The 27,563-nt window shown below is 39.5% G+C and overlaps 1 protein-coding gene across 1 annotated transcript; it reads right to left on the bottom strand.

The window, feature by feature from the left end:
• Positions 1-3,253: 3,253 nt before the first annotated feature.
• LOC110943591 lies at positions 3,254-3,868 on the bottom strand. The gene has a single exon (XM_022185329.1). The coding sequence runs from the start codon at positions 3,866-3,868 to the stop codon at positions 3,254-3,256; it is 615 nt and encodes a 204-aa protein (XP_022041021.1).
• Between the last annotated feature and the right edge of the window lie 23,695 nt (positions 3,869-27,563).

Below are 27,563 nucleotides of genomic sequence, written 5' to 3'. Positions count from 1 at the left end.
TTTATGCTTTATTGAATACGAGTAAAACTTGGATTTTGAGCTTGTATGTGTATATGTTTGCATGATGTGGTCTTTGCAAACATTATGGGTTTGTACATCTTTATACAAACGCAGTAATCACACTAGACATGGTGTGTAAAGTTTCAGTTTTTAAATTTTCTATTTCAAACTCATGAAAGCCATAGATATCGTGGAATTGGTTTTCGTGACTCTGATTGGTAATCTATTTCTTGCATAACGGTACTATTGAGCTTATACTCTCAATTATAATATTTGGGTAAATTTAATATAGGAAGGAGATTTTACACTTGAAGCACAAATTTCGTTTAAGATGTTTATAACTTCGACTTATGTGGGAATATGGATCTTTGATTGATTTCCTCCACTATCTTTATATTTTTATGTTCATTTTATTTCTTGTTTGTTTAATTTACTTTTGCAAAACACCTATCTATCTTAAATGCTTTCCACTGTGTCCATGTTAACGATCGGTCCTTTGATCTACTTTTCACCCACAAAAAACTCATGGCCTTAGTTTCTTCCACTGCCTTCGATAGTGATGTCGACACTCGGTTGAAAACCATGTCATTCCGCATTCGCCACAAATTCCATAAACCTGTAAGAACCACGGCCTAAAAGGCTTTCCTTTTCTTGCTTCCACCTGGAATGTAATCTTCTAATGCCAGTAAATCCCGCAAACCAAAGGCATAAATTGGCGGAACTTTGCACCATTGCAAAATGACATGCCACAACATTTGAGCAAACGAACACGACACGAACAAGTGCTCACTTGTCTCGACAACATCCCCGAAAAAGACACATAAATCTGAAATCACCATAATGTTTCGTTTTGCAATTGCCTCTGTTGTGGGAAGTCTATCCATACTCGCCCTCCAAGCTACAATGGACACTTTCCGAGGAACCCAATTATTCCACTTGAAAGGCTGACCCGTAGGTGGTCTGTTCACCACCCCAGTTGCTTTTTAATACTACCAACTGAGAACAAACCTGCTGCATCCAAGTTCCACGACCATTTATCTGTGTGGGCTGATAATGAAACCGAAGACAAAAGAGTGCCCAACTGAACCAGTTCAGCAAACTCGGTTGTTAGAGTCAGAGGTTGCTTCCAAGACCATTTTGTTTGCACTGTACCACCTGCCACGTTTAACCTGTCTTTCACAAAACACGTCTTGTTCGTCTCCCGCAAAAACAATAGTGGAAATTCCTGGTACAACGGTCTCAACCCCACCCAGAAGTCTAACCAAAACATTATTTTGTCACCACAACCCAATACCCCTCTGATAAGACAAGGCAAATCCACCCCCAACTTCTGTAAATCAACTGAGGTTTTGAAGATATACTTCCACGTACCAGGAGACGAGACCCTTGCTGGAATGGCACTCCAGTTTCTGCAGCCATGATGAAAAGTCCAAATTACCTTACGCCATAAAGTTTTTTCCTCAACCTTATACCGCCACCACCATTTGGAAAGCAATGCTAGATTCATATCCCGCAATGATCCTAGATTCAGCCCCCCACTGTCAAACGACGCTATAACTTTCTCCCAAGCTATCCAACTCATCTTAGCCACATCCTCCGTCCCACCCCAAAAGAAAGTTCTTCGAAGCCTTTCTAAGTTTTCAATTACTTTAATAGGAGCTTTGTACAACGAGAAATAGAAAGTAGGCAAGGAATTTAGAACCGAATTCAATAACGTGATTCTCCCCCCAAACGATAGTTGCTTGGCCTTCCAAATCGACAACGGGGTTCGAAAAGTGTCCACAATAGGCTTCCAACTCTTGATAAGGTTCATGTTGGCCCCAACTTGGAGGCCTAAATATTTAAAAAGGAAGCTTACCAAGTTTACAATGTAGGATATCCGCCATGTTTTGTACTTCGTCCTCCCCAACACCAACACCAACACCAACCCCAAATACATTGCACTTCACCAAATTCACCTTCAAGCCTGAAACAAGATGAAAACACCAAAGTATTCTACTTAGGTTATAGGCATTTGCTTGAGACGATTCCCCTACGAATACCACATCATCCGCATAAAGGAGATGAGATATAAGAGGACCATCCAATGTACATTTAACCCCATGATACAAACCAACCGAACCTGCCCTCTTCAAAATATTCGAAAACGCCTCTATAGCTATAAGGAACAAGAAAGGGGATAAGGGGTCACCTTGGCGGAGACCTCGGGTACACTCGAATTCATGTGTTGGGGAGCCGTTAACCAAGATAGACGCCCTAGCTGTGGATAAAGTAGCCATTATCCACCTCCTCCAACGACTTGGAAAATTCATTTGAGCCATGATCGAATCAAGAAACTCCCAATTAAGAGAGTCATAGGCCTTATTGATGTGGATTTTGAATATCATACCTTTCTTTTTAGATCTTTTCCACCAAGCTATCACCTCATTGAGCATTAATAGGCCATCAGTAATGTTTCTACCAGAACGAAAAGCGGATTGTTCGGCTGAGATTAGCCCCCCAATGACCCCTTTAAGCCTGTTCACCAACACCTTAGATATTACTTTATTGATACACCCAATTAAGCTTATCGGTCGATAGTCTGACGGGGCCATTGGATCTTTGATTTTGGGGATCAGGGCTATAAAAGAGGAGGTACAACTCCTATTAAGAAAGCTTCTATCATAAAATTCAGCGAACAACCTGACAAAATCAGCCTCCAAACTGGCCCAACATCGCTTGAGAAGCTTAAAGTTGAACCCGTCAGGGCCGGGTGCCCGGTTCCCGTCACAATCCCAAACGGCATTCTTTATTTCCACAAGAGAGAACGGAAGCACTAATGACTCCGCTTGTTCACCCGAGATGGAAGAAAGGTTATGGCACGTAAGGATTGGTCTATCCCGCATTGGTTCTGTTAACTGGGAGGCAAAGAAATGATAAAGACCAACTTTTACCAACATAGGATTCGACTCCCAAATACCATCAAAAAACACACCGTTGATGCGATTATTACAAAGATTGGCATTTAAGATCCCGTGAAAGAAACCTGTGTTTTCATCACCTTCCAACGCCCACCTTGCCCTAGATTTCTGCCTTGTATCCATTTGTTTCATGCGATCATATTCAAAAATAAATTGCTTATACTCAGCCCTTAGGTCCAGTTCCGACTGATCTAAAGGGCCCAAATCAGCCTTGTCCTCAGTAGACACAAGAAGACGTTTCGTATCCAAGTATTTCCCCTCCGTACTAACTTTTACAACCTTAAGCCATTCCTTTATACGATTTTTAGCCACCTCAGTTTTGTAGCAAGGGCCAGGTCTACCGCATCAGGAAACTTAAAACCCCCACACAAAGTAAATACATAATCTGTGAAACCCGGAATCTCGAGCCAAGAGTTATAAAAACGAAAGGGAATATGACCATAATCGGATTGAACCGTTGATAAAAGAAGTGGTCTATGGTCTGAACAATCTCTCTCTAGAGCTAGAAGAGACGCAATAGGCCATCGGTTTTTAAATTCCCCATACACCAAAACCCGATCTAATTTACTTAGTTTATCTCCCTTATCCGACATGAAGGTAAAACGCCCTCCTCCCATATTATATTCATGAAAATCAGCAGCAAGAATAAAATTATTAAACACATCCACACTTGATGCAACAAACACTGAATTATACCTTTCAGATGAGTCCCTCACCTCGTTGAAGTCGCCCATGACTATCCACAGACCTGGAAGAGAATTGCGAATTTGAAGAAGGTCAGACCATACCCCTCTTCTAAGAACTGCATCGTTTGGAGCGTAAAGGTTGACCACATTCAGACGAATTCCAGATTGCACCAAATCACTAGAAATCACCAAAAATCGCTGGTGCTTGTGAACCCCCACCATGCGAAATACACTAGGGCACCACATACAAATTAACCCACCGGCTGTACCGATTGCATTCACTGCCTCCGCCTCATAAATGGACTTACCCCAGAAGTTACTAAGTAAGAATCCAACAGTATCTCTGAGTTTTGACTCTTGGATTGAAAGAAAGTGCACCCCATTACAAGTTTTTAAACCTCTGATCCAGTTACCTTCCTGGCGTCCCTAGCCCCCCGCAAATTCACGGATAGGAAATTCATTGGGAAACCTTATTGCCGCCTTCCCCCTCAATTAATGACTTAACATCATCTTGCAACCTGCTAAGATCAATACCTACATGAACCCCGACATCTGAAGTCGCCCTTGTCTCCTTTGCCAGCTCCGATTCTCTCAAACCCCCACCAGAGATCCGATTCTCCTGACAGTCTACCCCATTTTGATACCCGTCTTGTGGTTCTTGAACACCGGTAGAAGAATCAGTCGCCGGAATCGAAGTATTCAAGTCAAGGAAGGAGTTTTTTACAGGGGTGTCAAAGTTAAAAGCACGGGTTGTTGGACCCTGGGTGGACCCAGCAGATGGTGGGCTACGCATGCTCCTCAAACGTTTGCGTAGGCCCGCCATGTTTGAAAGGCTAGATGACTTCATTGGGCCACCAGAACTAAAGCCCATCTGACTGGGCCCACTTCCTTGTGATTTTTGGATTGTATCCTCCACCGTATTCTGATCACAGGTCCCACTAAAATCTTCTGAATTCCCCAATTTCCCATGCGCCATTTCTTCTTCCCCATGCGCCGCGTTCATGTCCAATCTAAGAGACTGGGCAGGTGACGGTTTGTTGGTGCAGTCATCTGTCGTCTTCGTCTTATGTCGAGTCTTGGATACGTTGTGGATTTGTTCAAGCATGATGTCATCATCTTTGATGATGACATCATAGAGATGACATCATATATTGCATCACTATACAAAATCAGATATATGTTTAGTTTGATTGGTCATTTAAGAGGTCCAATTAGGAAGATCCTTTTGAAATATGTAAATTTAGATGTTGACCGTTTGAGAGGATGTGGCCGTTTGAAGCCACTTCGTTTGAATATGTTGACCGTTTGAAGGATTTCAAACGGTTGGGTAGGTACTATATATAGGTGTCAAACGGATTCATTTGTAACGAACGGGCAAAGTGATACGGAGGAGCTGCCGATATTTCCTCTTATTGTAAACACTGTCATTTCAATATACAAGAGGTTTAAAGTGTAATTCCAGCTGTTTTTCACATTCGTTTCTTAGTTTCCGCCTCTGAAACGAACTAGAGCTCTTCCGACCGACTCATTCGGGTAGAAATCGATCCTACAAGTGGTATCAGAGCTCAGGAAGAAGAGTTCTATACAATTCAGCTGAAATTTCTGCTTCTACACCTTTTTTTTCGAAAATTACAAGTTTTCACGGTTAAAATCGGCTAAAACTTTCACAATATGTGCGTAATTGTGTTTTGACAAACCCTTGAGAGTTTCAGTTCAAAACTTGAAGTATAACTGGTAAAAATTGACTGAAAACTGGTGTCCGTTTGAACGAAGCCTAGCTATTCCGTTTGAAAATGCCTATTCAGTTTGAATGATCGTTTGAAAGAGTCAATTCCGTTTGAAAATGCATGTGATCGTTTGAAAAGGCATCATTCCATTTGAAAGATCGTTTGAAAACTTCCTGACCGTTTGAAACAGGATCCTGTCGTTTGAAAAAAGGGCATATCGTTTGAAAATATGCATTTCGTTTGAACTGGCCGTTTGAATCAATCTCTTTCGTTTGAAAATAAACATGACAGTTTGAAACATGGTTCCAGTTTGAAAGTGGTTTAATAATTCACGTAAAAAAGTTATTGATTTGTGTGAAACATTAAAAGAGATCATGTAAAAATTCATTTTAATAGAGAAACGGACAACTCATCAAATAAAGTTGTTGGATTAGTGTTATCACCGACCCACTAAGGGGTATCGGTCCAATCAGTTGACTTTATATGCGATACAATCACTTGTTGGATTAGTGAATCATTGTGCGGCCCAATGCATGGTTGAGATTGTCAGATCCATTATCTCAGCCCAATCATTGTTGTGAGATATCAAAAGCGCTGCCCAATCAAAAAGTGAAGTTTTGTCAACCTCCAAGTTGAGGTCCAATAAAATTGAAGTGTTTCTTTGTGGCTCTATTAGACATTCAAAAGTGTTTGTCATATGTTGAGAATCTCGGTCAAATAAGATAAGAAAGGAAATAATTTTTGACGGCCATATATTGACAAAACAAACTCCATATAAATTCATTAGTGTTAAGCCCAAGATATTTGAAACACCTCTTGTTTCAGCGGCCCAATCAGGTTTAATGCATACATAAGTGGGCGGTCAAATAGTTTTTTTGTATAACATCAGAGTTGTTGGCCACAATTCACGTGAAAGCATTGTGATTTTAGCATAAAAAATTATAAGTCTGTTGCGGTCCTATAATAATCAGGGGTATTAAAATTGTCCAATCAAAGTCATTATAAGTGTTAAAGGGCTTGTTGGGTTTTTGCAAATAGTGCATGTGATTCATCATTTACACGGCCCAAGTCTCAACATAAAGTTCATCAGTTTTGTTTAAGGTCTTCGGCCCAAATCTTGGACAATATAAAGGCCCAATGAGATTTTTTTGTATGCTAAGGATTTTTGTTGAACTTTTAATTGTTGTCAGTGGATTTAGAAGTCAACCCACGTGATCAAGATTAAGCGGCCCAATCAAAGACAACAGTCACATTATCGATAAACATACATCTCGGCTCAAATCTTTCTAAGTCCAAGTGAACTTCAGTGTTTGTTGTCCATTGGAAGCTCATATTTCGTGACTCATTTGATCTTAGTTCAGTCATTCAGTTTGCGAGTTATATTGAAACGGGTCCACAAATCTTAGACACGAGTCTTAGATTGATTATATCAACACACGTTTTATGTATTTTGTTCGTTTAAACTGATCGTTTATTTGTTGTTGTCAGGTGATACAGGTGTTTTACGAGGTGAACCAATTCGTTTGAAAGCTTGTTTGAGAAATTCTTCAATACCGAAACATGGATACCGAATCCTACAACGCATTTGCAACACCGTCGAGTCCAGCTGCAGTTGTTCAAGCTATGAATTTAGAAAATGAGACGGGAACCACCCAGAAACCCCCGAAATTGATAAGTATCGAAGAATACCACGGGTAGAAAGATCGATTCGAGAACTGGGTTCAAGCGAATCATCTCAGGTCTTGGGAATGCATACTAAAGAAATATGTGCTGCCTAGAATGGAGTTGCAGGTCCTCAAAGAGCTATCGGAGTTTACAGATCAGGAACGGGTTATGTATAAAGCGGAGAAGATGATGATCAGTCTGCTTCAACAAGCAATCAAAGAAGACATATTCATTCTGCTACAGCATGACAAAACTGCAAAGTCAATTTGGGATGCACTTAAAGTCAAATTCGAGGGCAGCGAGAATATGATAAAGAGCAAAAAGGCACTGCTAAAGAAAGAGTTTGATCTGTTCAGCAGTCTACTGGGTGAAGACACGAAGAAGCTGATAGAACGATACTGCCACCTAGTGAGATCAATGTCAATGCTCAGTATTACCAAAGATCGTGAGGAGTGGGTGGACAAACTTGCTGATGCACTTCCACAGAAGGAGTGGGGAACATATCTGATGATTCTGAAAAACACGGGTGTTTATGACGGGCTGACAATCTCACAGTTTATCGAAAAGATCGAGAGTCAGGATTTGGAACAGCAAAAGATCGCCAGGATGAACAGTCCGAGTGGTCAACAGGATGTGAAGATGTACTACAAGGGTAGCATTCCAGTTCAAGAATCGGAGAGAAGTCCGAAAATCCAAACTGCATTCAGTGCTGGTGATTCATCAGAAAAAGCTAATCAGGGTTCAAACAAGAGTAGCAGCGGATTCTCATCATTTCCGAGTGTTAATCCTAAAGAGTCAAATTCAAGTTTTCAGTCACAAAGCACAAAAACAGGAAATAGATATGTGATTCAGTGCAACATCGCTCTAAATCTCCCAGAAGGTCAAAGTTTTTCTGAGGATACTGCTAAAGACCACATGGCTCTACTTGGTTCAGTGTTGTTATCCTATGAGGGTCTAGTAGCTGGTCGGATCGGAAATCCCATGCTTACCAAAGAGGATTACGACCAAATAGACGCCAAAGAGATGGAATTAATGGATATCAAATGGTGTCTTGCAAGTGTTCTTCGACGTGCTGAAAAGTTCAAAACAATCAGCGGGAGAAATGACTTTCTTGATGCTCATGTATCTACTTTAGGTTTTGATAAATCTAAAGTTACTTGTTTTCGATGCAGGGAGAAAGGCCATTTCAAACGGGAATGCAAGAATAGAGAAGCTAGCGGTGCTTAGAATCCATTTGGTAAAGATGATTACTACCGGAAAGCCATTTATCAGCAGGTTGGTCAATCACAAGATTCACAGACGGCTCATGGTAGGACGATTGAAGATTCTAAGAGAGCATGTTTAGTGGACTTTAGCTGGGACAAATACATATCTCCTGACAGCAAAGCCTGTATAGTTGATCAAGATGATGAGAGACTACCTGAAGGTTTCAGCTGGGATATGTTCGTTGATGAAAAAGGAGAGTTCAAAGCCTTCATCGCCAAGATTGTCAGAGAGCCAGACATGTTTGCTACCTGGATGAAGTCTATTGGAGTGAATGTGACGAGTGAGGATGAAAAATCTGTTACGTCTGAAGAAAGCTCAGAAAGTGCTGATGAAAGTCTACAGAGTTCGGATGAGAGTGCACAGAATGATGTTACTTCGGAAAAGGAAGTTGTATTTGATCAAACACCGTCTGATTCTGGTATATCAGATGTTGATTCTGAAAAATCTGTACAATTTGATCAGTCACCAATTGACAGTAACAGTGATGATGAGGAGGAGAAACATATAAATGTTGCAAAATCTCATCTTTCTCCTGAAAGCTTTCATTTCTATTTTGCAGATCGCATGGAAAAGCTGAAGGAGAAACGAGCTGCTAAGAAACAACAACAACAGAAATCTGAAAGGGTTATTCAGAATGAGAATGTTGGAAGTGTTGCTGAGAAGATTACTGAAGTTGAGAAAGTAATTAAAGCTGAGAAGGTGAAAGAAGAAGAAAAGGTGATTGAAGTTGTGAAAACAATCGAAGTTGAGAAGATTGTCGAAGTTGTAAAGCCTTGCGAGAAGTGTTTGGAAGCATGCAAGGAATGTGCAGCGAAAGACGATATAATTGCTGAGTACGAGAAGAAGAAGGAGCAGTTACTGTTCAACCTCAACTACGTGAAAGAATCGTACGATGTCTTAAACAAAACAGTAACTGGTCTCCAAAAGACAAACTCAGAAAGAGAACAAGCACTAACGATGATGAATGCAGTCATGATGTCAAAGCAGAAAGCTATAAATTTCTACATCGAAGAAAGTGCTAAATGGAAGCAAGAGTTGGAGACAGAGAAAATAGAGAATGAGAGAATTAGACGTTTGCTACAAAGTTATTCTAGTTCTGATTATCACATTGATCGTATTTACCCAACTGTTGCAGGTATGGAAGCTTTTCAAGACAAGAAGCAAAAGAAGAAGAAAGATTGTGGTAAGAAACCGACTATTAGCTATAACAAGTGTCCGCCTCCGATTTGGGAAGGGTATTCTCCTAGAAAACCAAACGAGGAGCAACTTGCAAAACCAGTCAATATAAAGCTAAAAACTGACACAACTGACGTTTTACCAGATAACATTGATGTCACGTTTACCTCTTCCGATACCGATCATGAGTCTGAGTTAATTAAAAAGGTGGTCGATCAGGTGTTGGATACTGATGAGGAGTCCGAGTCAAAATCTGAGTCTGGAGGGTCAAATTCGTCAGTCAACAGTCAAAATTCGTCGGTTAAACGGTCTTACAGTAAAGAGTTTTTATTATCAAAAGCAAATTTGGATGACGAAACATTTGAAGTTGTATACACTTTAAATGATTCGGACAAATTATACTATGACAACGAATTTCCAATAAGAAGTGTTCGTTTTGACATGATCAAAAAGGTTTTCAAAATGACAGAAATCAATATTTCTGAAATAAAAGATTTAAATCTTACTGAAAAACCTAAAAAGTACACTTCAAGAGTTCAACAACGTCTAAACAAGAAAAAGGGTTACAATTTTGGTCCTGGTTTTCAAAAGAAACCAAACCAAAATCGTAGCTACAAAAAGAAAGGTTTGGGATTTATTCCACCAGAAAACTATAAAAATGATAAAAATTCTAAAACAAAAACAGAATTTGTGTCAGGTGGAAGCTCAGAAGATGAACAGAAGAAACCATTCTGGAGACGGTCAAATCAAGAGTTTCTTGCTGAAAGAAAGAAGAATGGAACTGAAGTGTTTTATCAAAGAGAGACTCGAACCTGTTACAAGTGCAATGAAGCTGGTCACATTGCATGGAACTGTTCGACAAATGCAAAAACAAAACAGGGAGTTTCTCAGAAATTAAAAGGCAAAGTTGTTGATGTTGAACCACCAACCAATAGACTTAAAATTTTTGAAAATTCAAAATATGAGGTTGGTGAGTGTTCGAAGAAGAATTTTTACAAAAAGAAAGAAAAAGACAACCAAGTGTGGGTTGTTAAAAAGAATGATGAAAATGTCGGCGATGAATCTGGTTCCACAAAGCCAGAAGAGCCACAGGTTGAGGTGAAAATTTCAGTGAATGATGAAGAATTTCCATCACTGAAATTTGAAGAAGTTAAAAAGAAAATTGGAAAAGTTGATATTTCAAAACAGTTTTACACTGAGGAAAAAGAATTTGATGTCGAGAAAATTTTCAATGGAAGTGTAAAGAAAATTTTTGGGAAAATGTTGAATGGGAAAGCGAAGGTGGTTAAAGACTTTTACGCAACTAAAAAGGCAACATACAACCCCACTGCGCAAGAGTTGAAATCCATCAACTCTGAAAAGACTTGGATGGAAGTTTGTTTTCCATAAAGTCTTAGGACTACGCCGGAGATCCCAAGTTTATATCGTGGATCAGGAATCGGCATCATTCTAGTGTTTGAAAAGTTTGTTTGAAAGATGTTGAATAGTGTTTGAATTTTACAGGTTAAAGGACTACGCCGGAGCTTCCAGGTTGGTAATTAAGAAGAAGGAATCGGCATTTTTCTGACCAATTTGACAAGTGGTAAAGAGGTTTCTGTAGATGTCTCATTCCTACAGGAAAACCTACAAGTACAAGTGGTATTCTTTGGGTTTACTTACAAATGGTATTTGATTGTTATACTTTAAAGAGATTATGTTTACAAGTGATGCAGAGGTTTTTGAACTGCAATTGGTAAATCAGGGACATTAAGTTGTACTTGATTTACTATTCATATGAGATTGATAAACAAGATGATGAACCATATCCCCATTGATTCACAAATGGTAAACTTAAAAGTGGTAAAAACAAACTCATTTTCCGGAAAAATCATTTTGATTAAAACAAACTTAAGTGTTTTGAAATCTAAATGAGAAAATGGTTTGTTGAAAGGGGGAGTTCAGATTGTTTATGTCTAGTGAATGGAGATTTGATGTGATTCGATGTCAGTTGTCAAGTTTTTGTACAGTTTGTGTTGTTTTCTATGTTTTCAAGTGGGTCAAGAGTCTAGTAGTTTTCAAATTTCCTTTGAAATGTGTTTGCATTTTAGGGGGAGTAGAAAATTTCAGAAAATCCAAAAACATTAGAAAATTTGAAAAAGCCAAAAACATGATAAAATTCAAAAATGAGTTTCGTTGTGAAAAGAGGAAATGATAGTACATCAGTAGGCTGTCACAGCATGCTAAAGAATTGGAAAGATAATATGTGATAAACAGTCTTACTGTGGATATGTCAGTAGGTTTTTACACATTTAGTAAATTGTGACGAGATATAAATCTAAAAGTTCAAACTTGCTTGTTCTATGGGTTAACACAAACTTGGATATATAGGTAACCCCTGAAATCTTGTTTGAAAGGTCCCTTATTATGAGATACTAGGTCTTTATGCTCAGTGATATCTGGGGTATTATCCTGGGACTTCTGTTGTATGGAAGTACTGACCTAGTCCCCGGATAATGCTTTTCGCAAAAAGCTTGAAACATAGCTTCACCCTCAGCATGCTGAGGAAACAATAAAATTGATAGTCGCTGCTATTGAAATTAAAAGATCCTCTAAAGGGGACACACCAAAAGTCGAAGCCGTCATCTCTCTGCGTATACGAAAGTATCGACCTGAGCTCTCACGGCCCTCGCATCTAACCCCTATACAGATATCAGCTGTGGTATACTCACCTGTAAGACTGAATATTGGGATCTGGATACGGGAGTATATTCAAGTAGTGGGACACACGGATAAGTTTAAGTTCTTAAAACATTAATATCGTATCTCTGATCAATTGAACTTTGTGCGAAAATTTCAGTGGACCGATATACTGACGATCTAGGTAAATTGTTTAGAACTGAAAATGTAATACAGCTCAACGGTGTTGGTGACATGTCTCAAAAACTGATATGATCCTCTTACACAAACTCACAAAAATAGTGTATGTAAATATTTCTTCTCTGTATTTCATTTCTTTACATTGAAAAATCCAAAAAAAAAAAAAAGATTTTAGTGTGTTTTAGCATAAATTTCAGAAAATTCAAAAAGATTTTCGACAAACTGATGTTGGAAAGCTGATTATCAAAATTCCGAGTGCTAAACATGATGACATTGTTGTGAGGGGGAGTGCTTCTAATTGTCAAGATATAGTTTTTAAATCAACAAGTGGTTCATCATATGTGAATGATCTGAGAGAGAGTTAGTGTTGGTGCATGCAAATTGTTAAAATTAGAAAATTTACTTCTGGATTAAGAATGTGTAGGTGTAGCCAGGTTTTGGATTCAGTGGACATAGCTAAAGCCAGGCATCAAGTTTGAACGTGTGAAGGCCAGACAACGATCCTGAAGATGTTGCTGAAGAACAAAGAAATACCAGCAAATCAAGAGGGGGAGTCTGAAGACAGAGAGAGAGAGAAGCTCAGAGGACTGATAAAGATTGAAGATTTGAAGACTCGACACTTAAGACTCGTCAACATCTGAGGGGGAGTCTGTTTGTGCAGTCATCTGTCGTCTTCGTCTTATGTCGAGTCTTGGATACGTTGCGGATTTGTTCAAGCATGATGTCATCATCTTTGATGATGACATCATAGAGATGACATCATATATTGCATCACTATACAAAATCAGATATATGTTTAGTTTGATTGGTCATTTAAGAGGTCCAATTAGGAAGATCCTTTTGAAATATGTAAATTTAGATGTTGACCGTTTGAGAGGATGTGGCCGTTTGAAGCCACTTCGTTTGAATATGTTGATCGTTTGAAGGATTTCAAACGGTTGGGTAGGTACTATATATAGGTGTCAAACGGATTCATTTGTAACGAACGGGCAATGTGATACCGAGGTGCTACCGGTATTTCCTCTTATTGTAAACACTGTCATTTCAATATACAAGAGGTTTAAAGTGTAATTCCAGCTGTTTTTCACATTCGTTTCTTAGTTTCCGTCTCTGAAACGAACTAGAGCTCTTCCGACCGACTCATTCGGGTAGAAATCGATCCTACACGGTTGATTATCCAATGGTTCCTTTGACTTCTCCTCTACCGGCTGGTCGCCAACGTGTAACTGACTGTCGGATCTATGATCGGCATCACCGGTTTCTCCCCGGCAGTCCCCGTACCTAAATTCACCTTCTTCCGCCTCCATTGGTGTTCCTACATCAAACTCTTGGTATTGCGAGTTAACTTTGGTTGCCACTCCGAAAGTAAACGGCATCCATGGTCGCAGCTCCTCTAACACCCACACTTTATAGGTTTTATCTTTCCATCTCAAATTAATTTCCTCCTCTATGATCTTCCCCTCAACATACAGAACATGACAAAACCCCACTGAGTTGTCTGAGGTTTCCCATGAAAATTTTGAAGGTTCAATGACCTTGCCATACATCTCACCACTTTGATCGTAAACTATATTATCGCGCAGGTGAACAGGCACACCTGAGACTTTCAGCTTTGCCACACGATCGAATGAAATGTCTTCCCCATCCCACATTGTGGCCTTTGAAAACACCTCTGACCAAACCGACGAACGATACTCCTGAAACGTTATTGCAGCATTCCGGTCAGGGAAGGAAATTAACACTTTTAGCCCACCCAAAAAAGATACTCCTACATCATTCAAACCCGGGCATCCTAACAAGTTCTTTACATTGCCAAGAGCCCGCAAGTCTTTAGCATGCCCTATTATCGACCTACCCATACAATGTATTGGATACGCCGGGCCACTATATTCCACTTTTACCGACCTCCGGGGATGGCTATCTTGGTCTCCACCAGTTTTACTAACCGCATCTCGGAACGAGACTTCCTCCTGGACAGTTTTGTTATTGACACAACCCGGAACCCGACCGTTTCCCTTCTGTTTCCACGTATTGGCCCCTTCGACTCCAGTAGGAAGGTTAAACTTATTGTGGAACTTATCATATCTTGCCAAGGAGACTGATAGCTTGGCCTTGTAAATTTTTACCAAGTTCATGCTTGCCAAAGTCTGCTCCATGTTGACTATCCCCACGAGCCTGACAAACCCAAAGTGGTTCCCTCTTGAATCTTTTTTCATTGCCACATATGCATCTGTAACCCTCCCACATGGTTGGAAAGCTTTCCAGAGCAGAGAGTTTCAAACCCTATCGGGAAGGTTTCCCACATAGAACGTGACCTCCTCTAGATCTCTGGCTGTTTTCCTTTGCCTCCGGTACCTTACCTCACACCACGGACCACCACCTCTCTCCATTCAACGGCTCACCTCACACTTGTTAGTAAACAGTGTCTTTTTTCTAAAAAATTGGTTTTGGAAGCCTTTCTCACAATTAGGATCCTTTGACAAACAACAAGGGTTAAGTAGTGGTAGATACCAAAGTCTTGGGTGAACACATGGTTTTATACCATGGTATACTAGGTAGACTTGCTTATTTATATGTAGTTGTGTAGGTTAAAAACCCAATTTTTATAAATTTTAAAACGGAATTTATGCAAGCAAACCCGTATAAACACACATATTTGCAGGCATAACAACCTAAGATGTGAACATTGTTCACATAAAAAAAATCCTCACAATTTATGTTAAAATCCTCACTAACAGTCCGTTTTCTTGTAGTGATGGAAATACAAAGGTTGCATTTAAGATCCATGTTGATGCACTTTGTGGATGCGGCTTGATTCGGTTCGACTCGGTTCGGTTTGACTCGGCTCTGTTCGGTTCAAGCCCGATGTCACGACATTCCTCCGTCGTGCGCCCCAGAGTTCGACACGCGAAACACGAAGCGCCGCGAGCTAACATCACCATGACATCATCATGATGATGTCATGATGATGTCACATGTCACTAGTATATATTGAAATTCATTGAAGGAAATCTACGAAGACTTAAAAGGGTTCGTGGTCTCATGCAAGACTCAAAGTCTTAGTGGGAGTTGACTGTTCGTGGTACCTTAATAGTTCGTGGATAATGGAAGTTAAGGAGGTTTATCCACGAACCCTTAACAGTTCGTGGCCCATGGAGGGTTTGTGGGCTTGTTAACAGTTCGTAGGATCTCTGGATTTTAGGGCTATATAAACAGAGACATGTTACTCAGTTTAGTTAGGAGAATTAAAGAGAGTCCTGTGAGTTTTGTAACACTGTACTGTGTGTATGTACTGATTCTCTTCAATCAATCAAAGCTTTGTGAATCTTTGATTACTTTGTGCTTGTTCCTTTTTGCTTTGGTTTGCATACTTACGTGGATTCCGCACTCGTTAGTGTGTTAACAAACAAGGAAGTAGGTTTAATCTTGATCCTCCAAGTGGACCTATAAGTGGTATCAGACCTTTGGCTCTCTTCCTTGTTTAAAACCAAGCAAAACTTTGTGTTTGAACACTGTGAAATTTCTCGAAGTGGTTTTTTGAGTTTGATAACAAGAACTTCAAGTTTTTTTTTTTAAAAAAAAGGGGTGTCTAGAACTTAGTAAAAACTTGTTGGTTTGAAGACAATTTTTATAAAAACCCAGTTAAAACACATGGAGACATGCTAGGACTAGGTTTTTCTTAAAATTTCTTTCAAAATCTGTGTTCGTCAAAATTTTCGGCAAGTCTGTTGACCGGAAAAGTGACCGGTTTGTGTTTGGTAGAGAAAACTTTGAAAATGATTTTCTGAAAAGGTAAAATCTCGAATGTTTGTTTCTAACTATATTGGGATAGCCAGCTTTTATCTTTTCTAAAATTAGATAAAGTAAATTGCTATAAAAGGTGGAATCTCACCAACTTCTCTGTTGATGGTTGACAAGGCTTGTGGACGAACTGTTAAGAGTTCGTGGTCAGTCCTTCTCAAGGGATAGTGGACGAACTGTCAAGTCTTCGTGACATTACACCCTTCGTCAACGTTTGGGCTTTGCAAAAGTTTTATTGGGCTTATTGTTATTGGGTATTATATCTTTCTGACCACAGTTCGTGGTGGACAAGGGTTCGTGGCCCAAGGGTTTGTGGCACATAGGGTTCGTGGCACATAGTCTTTATTGACTATTCAGTCTTCGTCGATAAGTCTTCGTGGCCCCCCACTGCAAGTTGAGCTTCAAATTAATTTTCACTTAAATTAATTCAAACAATCATCTTTCTTTGTGGCCCAATCATAGTATTCGTAGGTATATATAATATTTGTGGAGTTTTATGAAAACAAGGACATTAATAATATTGAACCATTTACGAAACTTTGTTATTGGGCTTCATGAAACTTGTTGGGAAAATTAAATTTTACTAATAATATCTTTAGGCTTTAAGGATTGGGCTTATCTATTGTTGGTTTTCATAAGTCTTCGTGGACTATAAAGTCTTCGTGAAAGTGGACTTGTATTTTTCACAGAAGGCTTATTATTTAGTGAAAACTTAAAATTTGTGTTTTAATTTAAATTTGTGTTTTAATTTAAATTGTGTTTTGTAAAACTTAGCTCAAATCCTTGGAGTTGGAATGAAAACCCAAGTACACCACAAGATCCTTCACAATGGGTGAAAGGAGGATTGATACCCAAAAAGGAAATCACCGAACATCAATGGGCATGTGTCGCGAATCAAAACAGTAGCATTCAAAATCTTCTCTTAAGCGAGAGTGAAACGGGAAGCAGCAATCGTCCACCAAAATTGAATCACATGAACAATTATCCATCATGGAAAAATCGTTTTCATACGTATGTTCTAGGGCAAAACACCGAATTGTGGACATACTTTATCACACCGTACAATGAAGCTCTAGAAGAAGCAGGTTCCAATGCACAAGCTTTGGCAGGATTGAGCGAAAATGATAAAAAGGCTTACGATCTCGAGAAGAAAGCATTTGCTATCCTTACGCAAGCACTTCATAAGGATATCTATCATCAATTTGCGTATTGTACAAGTACAAAGAACTTGTGGGACGTCTTTGAAGCGAGAGGAGAAGGAAATGCTGCAACGAGAAAGATTCGTCATGATTTGTTGAAGAAGGAGTTCGAAGCATTTCGGTTCATGGAAAATGAAACACTCTACGAGATGGCTACTCGGTATTATCGCTTGATTAGTGAGATGCACTCATACAAGGTTCAGGCTACACAACAAGAAATGGTTATGCATTTTGCTGACGCTTTGCCACCTAAGTGGAGTCAGTTCATCGACTTGTTGCAACATACTGGTGTTTTGGATACGGTTAGCATTTATGAATTCGTCCAAAAGCTCGAGAACAAGGATGAAGAAGAAATTCGAAAGGCTAAACAACTTCCAGTTCCACAAAATCCCGAGATATACTATGGAGGTATTAATATGGGGGTTAGTACCAGTCAACAACAACCGAAGCTTCAAACCGCATTTGTATCAAATACAAATCCTTATGGTCTACAACTACCTTGTCAACCATCTCCTCAACAACAACCCTCTTCATTCACACAATCTACCCTACAACTACCTTGTCAACCACCTCCTCAACAACAACCCTCTCCATTCACACAATCTACCCTACAACTACCTTGTCAACCATCTCCTCAACAAGCCTTTTATGGGAACAACAACACTCAATCTTTAAACCCCAACACTGTCAGATTCGATACCTCAAACTTTACCAAAGTAAGTGTGGAAGGTCCTCGGGAACATATAGAGCTTTTAAACACAATGGTGAGTGCCTATTGTGGATTAGTCGCTGGTCAAATTGGGAACATTAATTTGACAGATGAAGACTATCAACAAATAGACAGGGAGGAAATGGAACTGATGGATATTAAGTGGGCGTTTGCAAGTGCAGTGAGAGGAGCTAAGGACTACATGAGGAGAACGGGTAGAACAAGTTTGGAAAGCAAGAGGGATACTAAGTATGGTTTTGATAAGGATGCAGTTACGTGCTTCAATTGTAGGGAGAAGGGCCATTTCAAACGGGAATGCACTCGACCGAGCAGACAAGGAAATCAAAATCCTTTCAGAAACCAGTCAAGCTCTTCCAATGCCAATCAAGTGAACAATGAAAGGGGAATTGTAGTAGTTAACAATCCAGGTAATTCAAACCAGTCGGGGCCTTCCAATTCAAACAGGGCACTAGTAGTTCATATAGATGAATGATGTGACTGGTCAGTTCAACTGGGTAATCAGGGAACGGAAGGAAATGGAGGAACTGCTTGTTATGCTAAGATCATCAAGTATATCAAGCATATTCATAGTGAGGAGTTCTCTGAGGATGATGACAGTTCTGGTTACAGTGGTAGCTCGGATGAGGAAAGCTCCAATGTGGGTGGTTATGGTTCAGAATCGGAAGTAAACGAAACTCTTGATGCTGTGGTTGACAGTCTACATAAGGAAGCTGAGGAACTGAAAGAAGCAGGAGAGCTTAAAGGGCAGAAATCTGTGTTGGTAGGGAAAGCTAAAGTTACATCCAAGGAAATGGAAAAGTTCTTCACTGAGGATGGATCTTTTTCTTATCAAACTGCCTTTATGGCAAATGTTGCAGCTTCGACTAGTCAGGTACGCACCGAAACTCCTAGTGTATGCAATGATTGTGTAGAATTGAAACATAAGCTTGAGGTAGTTACTAGTCATAATCAGGGTTTGGTAGTTGACCTTTCGAAATGCAAGGAGGCAAACATGGCTTTAACTCACAATGAAAAAGATTTCAAATCTGTCATTGAAACGCTTAAGAAAAGTGTATCTGAATTGACAAAAACAGTTTTGAACAAACAAACAGGTATTAATAACTATATTAACATCATTGAAGAATTAAAGAAAGAGTTATCCTTTACCAAATGTGAGCATGATGCGATCAAGCTCAAGTTGGAGAGTTATTCTAACTCCCGATATGTGCTTGATCATATCATCGAGGTTCAGAAGCTGAAAGGGGATGCTAAGTGTATTGGGTATAAGTCGTGTCCACCACCTTTGAGACACAATTATACCAAGATGCCTGATGAGGAGCAAATGCCACGGTTTGAACCATCTGTACCTCTTAATCCCGAAGAGTTTGCAGCAGGTTTAGGATTCAAACTGGATGATTCATCAAAGGAATCAGAAAAGACAGAAAATATGTCTTGTGCTGTGGAACAAAGTCCTCCAATAATTGTGGACTGTGCTTCATCAGATGATGAATCTGATGATGAATCAGATTCGAGTTATGAGGATCAATCTCTTGATAAGAAGAAAGGAGTAGAAATTCCAGTTGAGAATCATATCTTGTGTGATCCTCCTACTCCCGTTGCCCCCGTTGTGCAATCAATTGCAAAACAAGAGATTGATTCGATCAAATCTGTGGATGAATTTGTGTCTACGTTTGAGGGCGATAATGTGTTGTATACTTTGGTTGGTGATGATAAAATTTACTCAAACAAGGATTTCCCAATTGAAAATGTTAATCCATCAATGATTGAAAGAGTTTTGGAAGATTCTACTAGTAAGGTTTTGGGTAAGGCGATCCCGAGAGTTACAGTAACTCAGTGTGATCCTATTCCAAAATCTGAAGTTAGAAAACAATACAGAAATTAAAAATTACCAACTGAGAAACAACCAATCACCACTAAAGGTAACCAATAGGAAAAACAAGCTCAACAACCTAAGTTTGAACCAAAGGGAGCTCGAAACAAGAAAAAGGGAAGGGGTGTTAAATTTGTGGCCTCAAGCGGTACTGACAAAATTGAGACTTTTGAAAACAAATCTAATACTGCTTTTGTTCAACAAGTCAAAATTTTGAAATGTAATAGTGATAATAATTACACTCAACATACAAATGGGTGTGATAATGAAGCTAGTACCTCAAGGCCCGCAAGTTCAACATCAGGACATCGATCAAAATCTCCTAAATTTGTTGAAAGGAGAACATGTTTTAAATGTGGGGAATTTGGGCATATAATCAAAAATTGTACAAACCCACCAAAACCAAAGTTTGTTGAAAAAGCCCCTCCTGAAAAGGATTACCAACGTCATCCTGTGTCACCTAAACAAGGCAAACGAATTGTTAAGGAACAAGAAGCAAAACAACGACGTAAAAATGTTAAGATAATTGAAAAGGCCTTAAAACCGGATGTTGTTGAAAAGGGACCAAGTTCGTCAAATTCGTCAAAACTAGAAGTGTCTAAAACTGTAAATAATAATCAATCTGGTAAACGACAACAATCTTGGAAACCTAAAACCGGTACAGTTTCAGGGGGAGGCACACCATTTCCAAATCATCAAGAAATAGAAATAACATTTCTTGATAATAAGGGTCGACCCAAGACCACTAAGGCTTGGGTCCCCATCTCGAACTGATCGTTTAGTTTGTTGTGTAGGGTGTTCTAGGAGGAACTGTGAATAGTCTTTGGATTGTTGACAGTGGAGCATCCCGGCACATGACAGGCGACTTAAGGCTCCTGTACGATGTGAAAAGCATTAGGGGAGGTTATGTTGCCTTTGCTGGAGATAAAGGCGGATACATCACTGGAGAAGGAATGATTTCCAGTGGTGTTGATAGTTTCGACAAGATCAATTATGTGCGTCAAATTGATCACAATCTTCTTAGTGTTTCGCAAATCTGTGACAAGAAGTTCACAGTACATTTTGATGATATCGTTGTTATGTGTTGAAACCCGGTTTCAAGATTCCCAAAGATGGATTCTGTTGATGGCTCCGAGAATTAATGACTTGTATATTCTTGATATGAGCCAAGCTATTACCACGTCTGCACAGGTTACATGTTTTGTCTCAAAGGCCACTGAAAAGGAGTCTATATCTTGGCACAGACGTATGGGTCACATTCACTTGAGGAAGATGAACCATCTGGCGAGAAATAATCTTGTGAATGGTGTTCCTGTCAAGAGTTTTCATTTGCAAGACGTCTGTGTATCATGCCGAAAAGGAAAGCAAACGAAGAAGTCTCATCCAATCAAGAAAGTCAACACTGTCAATATGCCTCTTGAATATCGACCTCTTTGGACCTATGAAGCACAAGACTACATTTGGAGATGCTTTTTGTTTGGTTGTTACTGATGACTATTCAAGATTCTCATGGGCATCGATGATGGCACACAAGAGTGAGACTCCGGGAATCCTCAAAAATCTGCTCACTTTACTCGAAAATTTGTACACTTTGAGAGTAAAGCGAATCAGAAGTGACAACGGCACAGAATTCAAGAATCAGGTTATGGACGAGTTTTGTGCTTCTAAGGGAATTCTGCATGAGTACAGTTCTCGTTACACTCCTCAACAAAATGGTGTCGCTGAGAGGAAGAATAGAACGCTTACCGAGACGGCAAGAACTATGTTAGTGGAGTCGGAGCTTCCTGTTCAGTTTTGGGGGGAGGCTGTGGCTACTGCTTGTTATACTTTGAACAGGGTTCTTACTGTTAAAAGGCATGGGAAAACATGTTTCGAATTGTTGCACAAAAGGAAACCGGATGTGTCTTACTTAGAACCGTTTGGCGCTCCATGCACTATGATTGATCCACATGGCAAGTTTGGTCCAAGGGCTATCGAAGGTTTCTTTCTTGGGTATGCTACTCCAAATTTTAGGGTGTGGAATTTGACAACGAAAAAGATTGAGGAATGGGGTGAAGTTAGGGTTCAAAGGTACACTGAATGTGTGAGAGCTCCGGGTGCTCCTTGGATGTTCGATTATGATGGACTGTTTGATTCCTTTAATCTACCAACTTTTGATGAGGCGTCTGCAGCAGCACAAATGTTACTTGAAGGTGATGCAGCAGTTGATTCATCATTAGTACGACCAATTATTGTTAACCGACAAGAGTCTGGTTTGGTTAATAATGTTGTTCAAAATGAGGAATTTGAAGATGCAGCGGATTATAATGTTTCGTCGGAAGATGAGGAGTTTCATGATGCTAATGAAGCAACTCCAGCTCATGTCCAAGCTCCTGTTCAAAATGTTTCCGAAGCAACTTCTCAGGTGCAAGTTCAAGATAATGCTGAAGGGAATGCATCCTCATCTAATGCGTCTCCAGGCATCGATTTAGTTGTTGATTTGAATTTCAATAACTTGGGTATTAATGCTCGAGTTCCCGATGTTCCAGAAACTCGAATTCATGATACTCATCCTCAGCAGAATATTATAGGAGATGTCCAAAGTGGTGTGCAGACACGTAATCAGCTTCGAAATAACCAGAATGCTGGGTTGTATTCGGCAATTAGAGAATCCGAGAAACAGAATGATTGGTCTTTCACCTGCTATGTTTGTCAGGTCGAGCCGAAGTCATGGAAAGAGGCGATGAAAGACGATTCATGGGTTGAAGCAATGCAGGAAGAACTTCAACAGTTTCAGAAATTGGGGGTGTGGAAATTGGTTGACAGGCCTCCGAACTATAAGAAGATTGGTACTCGATGGGTTTACAAGTGCAAAAGGGATGACCGAGGTGTCGTTGTGAGAAATAAAGCGAGATTGGTTGTCCAGGGCTTTAATCAAGTAGAAGGCATTGATTATAATGAAGTTTATGCACCAGTGGCACGTCTTGAGGCGATAAGGATTTTCTTGGCTTATGCGTACTACAAGAAGTTCACTATTTATCAAATGGATGTGAAAAGTGCATTTCTTCATGGTGTGGTCGAGGAAGAAGTATATGTTGAGCAACCGCCTGGTTTTGAAGATCCAATTCATCCTGACAGAGTTTGGCTTCTAAACAAAGCACTTTATGGTCTTCATCAAGCTCATAGGGCTTGGTATGAAACGTTGTCTACCTATCTGTTGCAGAATGGTTTTCCACGTGGGTTGATCGACTATACTCTCTTCATCAAGGAAAGAAATGAGGATTTGTTGCTTGTTCAAGTGTATGTGGATGACAACATTTTTGGGTCTACAAATGATGAAATGTGCAAGGAATTCAAGCGGGTGATGCAAGAGAAGTTCAAGATGAGTGCTATGGGAGAAATGAATTTCTTTTTGGGTTTGCAGGTTCATCAGTCTGAGAAAGGGATCTTCATTCATCAGACAAAGTACGTTGGGGATATCTTAAAGCGATTTCAGATGGAAGACTCGAAGCCTGCGTGAACTCCTCTAGCTCAGAATCATGGAATTACTCCTGACGGAACCGGTGAACATGTGGAACCCTCTTTCTATCGTGCTATGATCGGATCTCTCATGTATCTTACCGCCTCAAGGCCCGATATTATGTATCCAACATGTTTTCTTGCTCGTTACCAGTGTAATCCGAAGGTTTCTCATATGATGGCTGTTAAGAGGATTTTTCGTTATCTGAAGGGTTGTCCAGACGCCGGTCTGTGGTATCCTAAGGATGATAACTTCGATTTGGTTGCATTCAGTGATTCTGATCATGGCGGCTGCAAGATTGATGCAAAGGCAACATCAGCGGGATGTCAGTTTTTGGGGAATCGTCTAGTCACGTGGCAATGTAAAAAGCAGACCTGTGTAGCTACCTAAACCTACGAAGTTGAGTACATTGCTGCCTCTAGTTGTTGCTCTCAAGATCTGTGGATTCAACAGCAAATGCGCGACTACGGTTTTGAATTCCTAACTACTCCTATTTTTGTTGATAATTCAGCTGCTTTACAGATCACTCGTAATCCTGTACAACACTCAAAGACAAAACACATCGAGATAAAGTATCATTTCATACGAGACTGTTATGAAAAGAAACTTATCGATGTTGTGAAAATCCACACCGATGACCAACGTGCCGACCTTTTTAGCAAAGCTTTTGACAAATCACGATTTGACTATTTACTAATGGTAAACGGCATTAAGGTCAAGCCAGAGTAAAACCAACATCGGAAAATCATTTTTGTAAATATTTATTTGTGTTTTCTTAATTTCTCGTACTTTTTGCATTTTAGGGGGAGTAAAAACGAAAAATATGAAAAATACAAAAACATTGAAAAATTTTAAAAAATACAAAAACATCGAAAAATTTCAAAAACACAAAAACAATAGAAAAACAAAAATGTGTTTCCTGGCGAGAAAAAGAGAAAATGATAGTACATCAGTGGTCTGTCGAAACCTCTTTAAACCTAAAATGAAAAACGATAAGCAGCTCTATATAAGATGTATCGGTAGGCTCACAATCATTTTAAAGTGTGTTAGGAATATAAACCTAAATCGATTGAAGACTGTGTGGGAACCGCTCTTTGGCATATGGTCTTGGTACCGAAATTTCGTTTGATACGTGGTCTTTATGCTGTTTATCATCTGGGTATCATGGTTGTTTCTTTTATCGGAATACAACGGGGACGCAAGTCTAGATCTTCCATGATACCATACATATGTGTAAATATCATACAAACATGTATATAATACATGATGCATTCGACCTCAATAAGTGATAAACAATCACATGTCCCAATCAATAAGTGATAAAATATCACAGTTATCCAAGAGTCAAGTTCGTCTCTTTGTCTGTACGATGGTACAAACCTGTTCACGGACTTGCTCCTGTGTGACAATTGTGCTTGTAATCATTGTGAACAATTCAGTTATCAATGAAATAAAGTTATTTGATCCCAATGTTTGTTTGTTTATGTTTGATGTTTTTCATGTTTTGGTTTTTATTCAATTTCAATCTCTATATCTCTTTCTGGAGGATTATACGCAAACTGGTGCGTAAACGTACTCAGTTTAACGCAACAAATACTCCGGAACATCAATTTATGCTTAACATACCTTAAATAACTTTTACTTAACTTAGAAATAAGTTTTGAAGGCTTTGGTATGGCAAAATCTTGTTAATTCGCTTACAGGGACTAAAATTGACAAACTGCGAAAGTATGTCAATTTGAACTGTAACGAACATTCCGAAACTTGGCCATAAGTTAAACACACCCTAAATATCCTTTACATAGCTTAGAAATAGGCTTTGAGGGGTTCGGTGTGCTAAAATAAACTTTATGCTCATTCAGGGACTAAAAGCGTCAAGAAGTGCATAAGTTTGCATTTTCGCGCATAACTTACGTTCTGAATACTTCCGGACATCCAAAAATTTATGTAAGCACTAAAATATTTTATTTTAGTGTTTGGCATGAGAAAAATCCATTCGTCGCGCAATTTGGATCGTTTTTCGCGCTTATGCGCATTCCGTCGTAATTAAGCAAACATCACGATCGTACGACCAAACGAACCGACATCCGGCATATTTTTGAGCATGTTTCATGTCCACAATGTTTTGGAATCATTTTAAGGCCTTAAGGTTGGCTTAACGGGCCTTAGAAGTATCAAAATGAGCTTTAAAACACAACAGGGACCAAATCTGTCATTTGTGAAACTTGTTGCTGATCTGAGATCCCCAGGCGGGGCGTGTAAACCCCTATAGGGACCTTACGCAGGCCGCAAGGCCTCCCCAGATCTGCAGAAATGTTGCAAACAGCTGTTTATAGCTGTTAATCACCCAAAACCTCTTGCAAATGGTTTTTTTCAAACCATGGACTGAATCTATGGGTGCCCAAGGTTTTCCAAAACAAGGGGCACACATGGACGGTTGAGATCGAGGCACGTTTTTCGTCGAACGATCCTAACGGTGGTCCATTTCCTATAAATACCCCCAACCCATATCACTTCCAACCCACTTGATTCTGAGATTTTCTCTAAGTTTGAGTGGTTATCACTTCATACCTGAGAAATACTTGGAAATCAATCTTGCGGGGACCTTCTGTAAGTATTCTTAAGTGTTTTTCGTTCATTTTAGCGTTAAAGTCAAACTGTGTTTGACTTTCTGCATTGACCAGTTTATGGTCAATGCGAATTTCGTTTGAACTTCATAACATGAGCGTAATCACGATGGTTATAGTCCCTAGTGACTATACCTACTGATTACCACGTTATCTAGGCCCATTGACGAGTCGTAGTTTCGGCCAAAATGCGTTTTCTCGCGTATTTTCTAACCAAACTACTCTAGGGTGTTAAAACCGTTTGTTTTAATACAAACCTGTTTTCTAACTTTACTAAACATGTTCTAGCATGTTTAGCTCGTCGCTTTTAGATTTGTGCTTGTTTAGGGTCGTAAAGATAAGCGATCTAATCAATCGCTTATACTTTCGAACCAGACCCATTTGGTCGATCATTAAGATCCGACCAAACACTTTAGGTGACCATAGTATATAGGGAATAACCTTCCGAGGTTATACCTTATGGTCACGTCGTTTAAGTAGTTGTATGATAAGTAGTTCCTATGCCTTAGGAAAATTACCAAAATGCCCTTTTTACACTAAAATTCATTTTAAGCCTATGTAACGAAATTTTTGACATCTAAACTGATTTAGCAACAATATTAAACATGTTAAGGCATATCTTGCTTGTCATAAGGCTAGTTAGGCATTCCGAACGCGTTTTCCGCGAACGACGCGTTAAAGTGGCGTAAGCTACCTAAACGGGTCGTAACGGGTCAAAAGCACTTAGGATAGGTTTCGTTTTAGTATGTAGGCTTTGTTAAACCATATTACATAAGTTCCCATACTTATTTGGTTTACAAACCCTCGTACTACCCGATCCTCTGATAGGTCCGTTTATTAATATAGATGCCTATATTAGGTGCCGTTTGAATCCGTGATCTTCTAGCTTGCTTAGTGGATATCTAAAGTCTATTAAGCAATCTCAAGTGAGTACATAGTACCCCTCTTTTACCGTTTTTCAAACATTTTGGGGTGAAACACATGTACCTACGTGTTACTTTCATGCTTTCCATGTTTTCACACCATATGCTTGTTATGTTCAATAGTACACATATAGTACATGCTTTCATTATGTTTTTGCTATGTATGTCCATTGTGTGCATACTTAGTACATCGTTTTTACATGACATTTTATGCTACGTATGTTCGTTTAGCGCATACTTAGTACATTGTTTTACATTACCTTTTCACGCTATGTATGTTCATCATACTTAGTGCATTTGTTTTACATCACATGCTATGTATGTTCATCATGCTTAGTACATTTTCATCACATGCTTACATTTTGGGTATAACATTTGGTTTGTTTAAGTGGGACCATATACATTCATTAACTTTGATCACGCCGCTCGTTAGTAGGTAATGGTACCATAGGAATTGACAACTCCCGTTCCTGACATCCTAGGTATGTTTGGATGGAAGGAATGTCCGAATTCGATTAAAACATAACACAGATAGACCTTTAATTTGTTTAAGGGTTTATCACCACAGTCGCAAGGCT

Source organism: Helianthus annuus, chromosome 5 (genome assembly GCF_002127325.2).
Source record: "Helianthus annuus cultivar XRQ/B chromosome 5, HanXRQr2.0-SUNRISE, whole genome shotgun sequence".
Classification (NCBI taxonomy): Eukaryota; Viridiplantae; Streptophyta; class Magnoliopsida; order Asterales; family Asteraceae; genus Helianthus; species Helianthus annuus.
Note: the sequence above shows the minus strand (reverse complement) of the source record. Positions and strands in the feature narration are given on the sequence as shown.